Raw genomic sequence first — 7,475 nt, 5'->3', positions numbered from 1 at the left:
TCTCTACCTTCATTCCCATTGTGCTGTTGTCTGTGCCAAATCATGTTTGTGCCATGTTTTGGGCTGCTACCATGTTGTGTTGCTACCATGCTATGTTGTTGTCTTAGGTCTCTATGTAGTGTTGTGATGTGTGTTTTGTCCTATATTTACTGTAACGAGTGCGCTGAGAGTCGGGAAGCAATTTCAGGAAGTGAGTGTTTTAATAAATAAAAGAAACAATGAACACAAAACGCAAACAACGCACTGACATGAAAACAGAGTCAATAGCACCTGAGGAAAGAACCAAGGGGAGTGACAGATATAGGGAAGATAATCAAGGAGGTGATGGAGTCCAGGTGATTGTCATGAAGTACAGGTGCGCGAGACAATGGTGACAGATGTGCGGGATCATCAGCAGCCTGATGACCTAGAGGCCGGAGCGGGAGTATACATGACATTTACATTGTATTTATTTATTTATTTATTTCAATCCCAGACCCCGTTCCCTGCAGGAGGCGTTTTGGTAGGCCGTCATTGTAAATACGAATTTGTTCTTAACTGATTTGCCTAGTTAAATAAAGGTTAAATAAAATTAAAATAAATATACATCGACGAGCGTCGGAGCCGGGGTAGTATGATTCTATCTTAGTCCTGTATTGATGCTTTGCCTGTTTGATGGTTCATCGTAGGGCATAGGGTGATTTCGTATAAGCTTCCTTGAAAGCGGCTACTCTGCCCTTTAGCTCAGTGCAGATGTTGCCTGTAATCCGTGGCTTCTGGTTGGGGTGTGTACATACGATCACTGTGGGGACAACATCATCGATGCACTTATTGATGAAGCCGATGACTGATGTGGTGTACTCCTCAGTGCCATCTGAAGAATCCTGGAACATGTTCCAGTCTGTGCTAACAAAACAGTCCTGTAGTTTAGCATCTGCTTCATCTGACCACTTTTTTAATGACCGAGTCACTGGTGCTTCCTGCTTTAGTTTTTGCTTGTAAACAGGAATTGGGAGGATAGAATTATGGTCAGATATGCCTAATGGAGGGCGAGGGGAGAACTTTGTACGTATCTCTGTGTGTGGAGTAAAGGTGGTTGCACATTTAACATGCTGGTAGAAATGAGGTTAAAACGGAATTAAGTTTCCCTGCATTAAAGTCCTCGTCCACTATGAGTGCCGCTGGCTGAGCGTTTTCCTGTTTGCTTATGGCCTTATACAGCTCATATTGAGTGCGGTCTTAGTGCCAGCATCGGTTTGTGGTGGTAAATTGACAGCTACGAAGAGTATAGATGAACTCTTGGTAAATAGTGTGGTCTACAGCTTATCATGAGATACTCTACCTCAGGCGAGCAAAACCTTGAGACTTCCTTAGATTTCTTGTACCAGCTGTTTTTTACAAATATAAATAGACCATCAACCCTTGTCTTACCAGAGGCCTCTGTTCTATCCTGAAAAAGCGTAAAACCCTCCAGCTGTATGTTATTCATGTCGTCGTTCAGCCATAACTCTGTGAAATATAAGATATTCCAGTTTTGTACATTGCTGTGATTTAAAACAGTCTAAACAAACATGATTCCCATGTTTATGTTGTAAACAGGACTATGTATTTAAATGTGTATGCACAAAACAGTGGCAGCCAATTACATGTTGTTTTTTTTTAAACGGGTCCTTTGACAAATCAGATCAGCTCTTTTGGTATATATTGGGCAAATTATGACAATATGGCTGCCTGTGTAAACACAGCCATAAAGAAACGATTAAGTGTTCTGTATAATTATATGGATTTTAAAGTCTTATGTATTTGTATATGTTTCACGCTCCTGATAAGATCAGTCGAAGAGAACATTTTTAGGACAAGGCTATCCCATCCAATCACACATTACTAATAATTTAAGGTTTCTTCCTTGTACTAGTTAGGCTACCTCAGACATAATTCTAATTACAAGGCATTGTCAAGCCGACAAAGTGGTTGAAGGCAAGATGGCGTCTGTTTATCACAGCCAATGATCCTCAGTCATTACAAAGACAGGCCAATTAAACACGAGGTGTGTTGTGAAACAGCATCATTGCCACTCTCTTTTCTTTTGTTTTAGATGAACACTGCTTCCATGACAACGGACATTGGTGAATACACCAGGGGGAGAAAAAAAATCTCTGCTTTCACCTGTCTTTTTTTTCTCTCTTTTGAAAACTATTTTTACTTTCAGGTTGCTAGACTGTGCCTGTATGTGAGAGACAAGAAATAAGTATTGTTCTTTTCTGCAACCGTAGAACAGAACAGAAGACCACCCTTTTATATAAAGTGCCACTAAAACTATAAGTAGGTAGGCTACAGTGTACCCATTGTAAGTAGTCTACTTGCAACTGTTCAACGACTAGCAAAATAAACTCTGGAAAATGAAATGACCATGTAAATCTAGACAGAGGGGAGTTAAAACAAGTGTTTGTACACCCAATTCATCAGGGCATGGTCTCTACAAGGTGTCAAGCGTTCCACAGGGATGCTGGCCCATGTTGACTCCAATGCTTCCCACAGTTGTGTCAAGTTGTCTGTATGTCATTTGGGTGGTGGACCATTCTTGATACACACGGGAAACTGTTGAGCGTGGAAAAACTCAGGAGCGTTGCAGTTCTTGACACAAACCGATGCGCCTTGCACCTACTACCATACCCTGTTCAAAGGCATTTCAATGTGTTGTTGTGCCCATTCACCCTACATACACAGTCCATGTCTCAATTGTCTCAAGGCTTAAAAATCCTTCTTTAACCTGTCTCCTTCCTTTTAAAGTGGATTTAACAAGTGGCATATATAAAGGGATCATAGCTTTCATCTGGATTCACCTGATCAGTCTATGTCATGGAAAGAGCCATTGTTGTTAATGATTTGTATACTCAGTGTATATTCATAGGATCGTAAAGACAAGCACTCTGGTCACTTTGGATTGGATTCCTGTGTGTTTTTTACTGCATTAGTCCTTTTGGGACAATGTCTGATACAGTGCTGTGCCCCCCTCCCTCCTCCTTTGACAGTCCTGGTTGCATTGTAAACCTAAAGTAGACTGTAGGATCTCTCTACTATACTAGGCTACTGCCATGAGATGTCAGAGAATCTGATTATTCATATTAGTTACCATATTGTATATATCAAAATTTAGGACTAGGCAACAGTAGATATCGTATTTAATTAGTATTCTAATTTCCCCAACAGGCAACCTTTTGATTCACCTTATTTGAGTCACCTTAGCAGAATCTTCGGGCAGTTTAATCAGCGAAAAGGGGAGTGGATTAGTTGTTCTTACCGCTAATATTGTCTTTCTTTGGGTCAGTTTTGCTTCAAAAGAAGCACTTCTCATGCATTTTCTTTGAGGTAATCTAGTCGCGGAAACAATGCCACTGACCTAACAGGGACTCAAGTCGACATTGGGCTGTCACTGCTCCCTGCTCCTATCCCGCATTGACAGCGGGGCTACTCGAAGGCTTGTAGGTCGAATGCTTTGCTTTGTGTGATACGGGAAGCTGTTCAACGTTTTGTAGCTCTATATGAAATCGACATTGTGATAAGGACTTTTTCTTCTTCCATCTTTCCTTTCAAAAAGCGGAGTTTATAATTCGGCAAGTAGTGATGAAGAATCTACTCTCCTGGATAGTCCTGACGTTTTGGATATTTTTAGAGGTGAGCAGTCTTTTAGTTGTCAATAGAAAAGCCGATGTTGTCAAACGGGCGTTTTATGGGATAACGCTCTACATTTGGCTAAAATTATTATTTTAATGCTCATTTATATCATTTTTTTATGAATATGGTGTTGTTTTGCCCCCCTTCCTCAGATGACATGCACTGTAGGCTACAGTATAATTTGGATATCCTTTGTCTTTTTGTCCAACGTCCCAAAAAGTGTCAAATCGTGGATAAGAAATACATGATTACCACTGAAAAGCTACTACTTATTTGATTTAATAAAGTGAGAGCAAATGCATAAATTCTAGCCTAGGCTGCAATTACTAGGCTTTGCTTGCTTATGAAGAAGATCCAGAAGTGGTCTGCTTAACTAGTAATAGTGAAATATTTGGGTGCATGGTTGGAAAGGCAGATCAGATGATTTTCTTGGGCATATGTAACAGCTGTCCAGAGAAGTCAACAGTGTAACAGATTTAATCGTACTTTGTGTAACTCTCTTGCATTGTTTTTTTAATAACAGGACTGTCCAGCCAGCGATCCCAGTTGATTGGTGTTTATTCTTACGATATATACTAGGTAGCACATTAGATGTGCAGGACAACCGTATGTTGATGTCTGTAGAGTCGTGATTCATCGCTTGCATGTCAATGTCAGACTGGGTATTTTGTAATCAAAGACAAAAATAGTACAAAATATAATAAATGCAGGTAGGTACCTGACAAAAGGAAACGCAATACATGTGCAGGACAACAGTATGTTGATTGCTGTAGATTCGTGATTCGTCTGTTAGCATGGAAATAGCTCCCTGCTAATTCAGTTAATGCGACCATTACAATTGGAGCATGCTAGCCAACTCACTCTTACAGCAATAACATAGAAAATCACATCCTAGGATGCCCCAATATCTCAGGTACCATACATGTGACCGACCGGCTCGATTTGGTCTTATTTATCAAAATTTTAAATGTTTTTTTCTTACATTGGATAAAAGTCGAGATTTAGAGCTAGAAAATACACTACAGTTGAGGAACAATGGGAAAGTAATTCTGCTTTGAAAGTTAATAGACTTGTAACCCCCTGTTTTGGTACCCCCCCCCCCCTTTGTCTACACCCATTCAGCATCGTTCACACCCTCTTAAGCCTTAGCCCCACCCATCTCTTTAAGGATTCACATGTGAGGCCACGTGCTAAACAGAGAGAGTACGGTAGTGTACTAAACAACCAAAGATTTCAAGACTAAAGACTGGTTTATTTGCAGTGTAGCAGTGACATTATGACATTCTATTGTCGTCCGACATCAAGCTTGTCGTTGTCGTTATGAAAAAGTATTAACACACAAATGATAGGCTGCATGACATCGACAGCCTGGTAGTCCAAAACAGCACAAATGGTGTATTTTAACATCACTAAACCCATCTGTTTAAAAATGAATTTAGTAAATGTCAATCTAGCAAACCAGGCAACTAAAAGTAACTTTGTAAACAATGTTTTGGTTTGTTTCTAGCTTGTTAGCAAGCTAGCTAATGTTATCTGGCTAGCTAGTTCAAATAATAACCATATCATATAGCTGACAACGTCTTTAATTTGTATTCTTTATTACAGAAAATGAGTGAAATGGTTACTTACATAGTGTAGTCTTTTATTTAGACATGTAGCTAGCTAAACAATGAATCATAATCCCAACTCATAACGTTACTAACCTGTATGAATTTTCTGGTAGCTAAAGCTAGCCAACTAGCTAGGTTCAATGTTAGCTAGCTAGCTAACATTAGGCTGTAACTAGCAATGCAAGTGGAACTTAGATACGAATAACATTACTACACAGATCATGCACTTAAAACTACATTGGAGGCAGGAGGTAGAGAAACTAACATTACTTTCTCTGGCAAAAGCTCTGGTGGACATTCCTGCAGTCACCATGCCAATTTCACACTCCCTCAAAACATGAGACATCTGTGGCATTTGTGTTGAAGAACACAACTTCCCATTTTAGTGGTCTTTTATTGTCTGTAGCACAAGGTGCCCCGGTGTAATGATTATGCTGTTTAATCATGATATGCCACACATCTCAGGTGGATGGAGTATCTTGGCAAAAGAGAAATGCTCACTAACGGGGATGTAAACAAATTTGTGCACAACATTTGAGAAGAATACGTTTTTTTGTGCATATCAAACATTTTTGGGATTTATTTCAGCTCATGAAATATGGGACCAACACACGTTGCGTTTTATATTTTTGTTCAGTGTAAATTCAACCAACCAATAGGAATACATAAACCATCCTATGTATTTCTGCAGTGGCAAGTGGAAACTAAACCAACCCTGTTATACATAGCCACCTTTTGACAGCGAGAGAGACTGGTTATAATGTAAAGTGTCATGTCCTCATCCGGCCAAGGGCCGGCTCGCTGGCAGCGGAAGGCTCTCCAGCAGTTATGTGACCAGAAGCTTCTTTGGAGATGGAGGTTTAATGTATGGTTCTGTGGAGATGGAAGTTTAATGTAGGGATTGCGGTTCAGCGACCCTGTGAGTACAGAGTCTGCCTCGCAATGCTGGGAGTTCAGGATTCACCGTCCACCCGGGGTGCAGCTTGCCAACGATTGCATTAACCTCCCTTTCTCTCTCCTCGCTTTCTCTCTCTCTCTTCCATTTGTGCTTAGCTGGCAGCTCTGTGACTGGGAGAGGGCTGGATAAGAGCTGTAGTATAGATAGACTGCCTATGGGCTCCTCTTTGTGTAAGATGCTGTTATGTTTATGTTTTGTGAACTTTCGTTAATGCACTGCATTAACTCATCTCCAGGACATTAGACTGTTAAACAGTCACCAATAGCCGGCCTCCTCCCAGTACTCTGATCTGAACCTTAGACACTTACTAGCTGGCTACCACCAGGTACTCTGCACCTCAGACTGTCATTGAACACTGGTCACTTTAATAATGTTTACATACTGTTCTACCCACTTCCTATGTACAGTGCATTCGGAAAGCATTCAGACCCCCTGACTTTTTCCACATTTTATTACATTACAGCCTTATTCTAAAATTGACTCAATGTTTTTTTCCCCTTATCAATCTACACACAATACCCAATAACGACAAAAAAGTTTTTTTAGAAAATTTAGCAAATTAATGAAAAACAAAACTGAAATCACATTTATTTAAGTATTCAGACTCAATACTTTGTTGAAGCACCTTTGGCAGTGATTATAATGTAGCCTCGATTCTTCTTGGGTATTTTTATTTAAATTTTAACTTTTATTTAACTAGGCAAGTCAGTTAATAAGAGCACATTCTTATTTTCAATGGGAGGGGAGTGTCGCTGCACAGCTATTTTCAGATCTCTCCAGAGATGTTCGATCGGGTTCAAGTCCGGGCTCTGGCTGGACCACTCAAGGACATTCAAAGACTTGGAGCAGGTTTTCATCAAGGATCTCGCTGTACTTTCTCTGTTCATCTTTCTCTCCATCCTGACTAGTCTTCCAGTCCCTGCCGCTGAAAACATCCCCACAGCTTGATGCTTCCACCACCATGCTTCACCGCGGGGATGGTGCCAGGTTTCCTCCAGATGTGATGCTTGGCATTCAGGCCAAAGAGTTCAATCTTGGTTTTCAATCTTGGTTTTCTCAGACCAGAGAATCTTGTTTCTTATGGTCTGAGAGTCCTTTATGGGCCTTTTTGGAGGAGTGCCTTCTGTCTGGCCTCTCTACCATAAAGACCTGATTGGTAATATGCTGCAGAGATGGATGTCCTTCTGGAAGGGTCTCCCATCTCCACAGAGGAACTCTGGAGCTCTTTTCAAACGACCATCAGGTTCTTGGTC

At 40.6% G+C, this 7,475-nt stretch overlaps 1 protein-coding gene across 3 annotated transcripts in view; it reads left to right on the top strand.

Annotated features, from left to right (window-relative positions):
- Positions 1-3,367: 3,367 nt before the first annotated feature.
- vopp1b (VOPP1 WW domain binding protein b) overlaps positions 3,368-7,475 on the top strand; it is a 95,919-nt gene continuing 91,811 nt past the window's right edge. For 2 of the 3 annotated variants that reach the window (XR_010452028.1, XM_064941594.1), the window contains exon 1: positions 3,368-3,654. Coding sequence is in view for 2 of the 3 variants with exons in the window: in XM_064941594.1 (XP_064797666.1) it covers positions 3,604-3,654 (51 nt within the window). In the remaining variant the exon portion in view is untranslated. The remainder of the gene's footprint in view (positions 3,655-7,475) is intronic. The other variant, XM_064941595.1, reaches the window with a different exon arrangement.

Source organism: Oncorhynchus masou, chromosome 28, assembly GCF_036934945.1.
Source record: "Oncorhynchus masou masou isolate Uvic2021 chromosome 28, UVic_Omas_1.1, whole genome shotgun sequence".
Lineage (NCBI taxonomy): Eukaryota > Metazoa > Chordata > Actinopteri > Salmoniformes > Salmonidae > Oncorhynchus > Oncorhynchus masou.
This window is presented reverse-complemented; position numbering and strand designations above follow the sequence as displayed.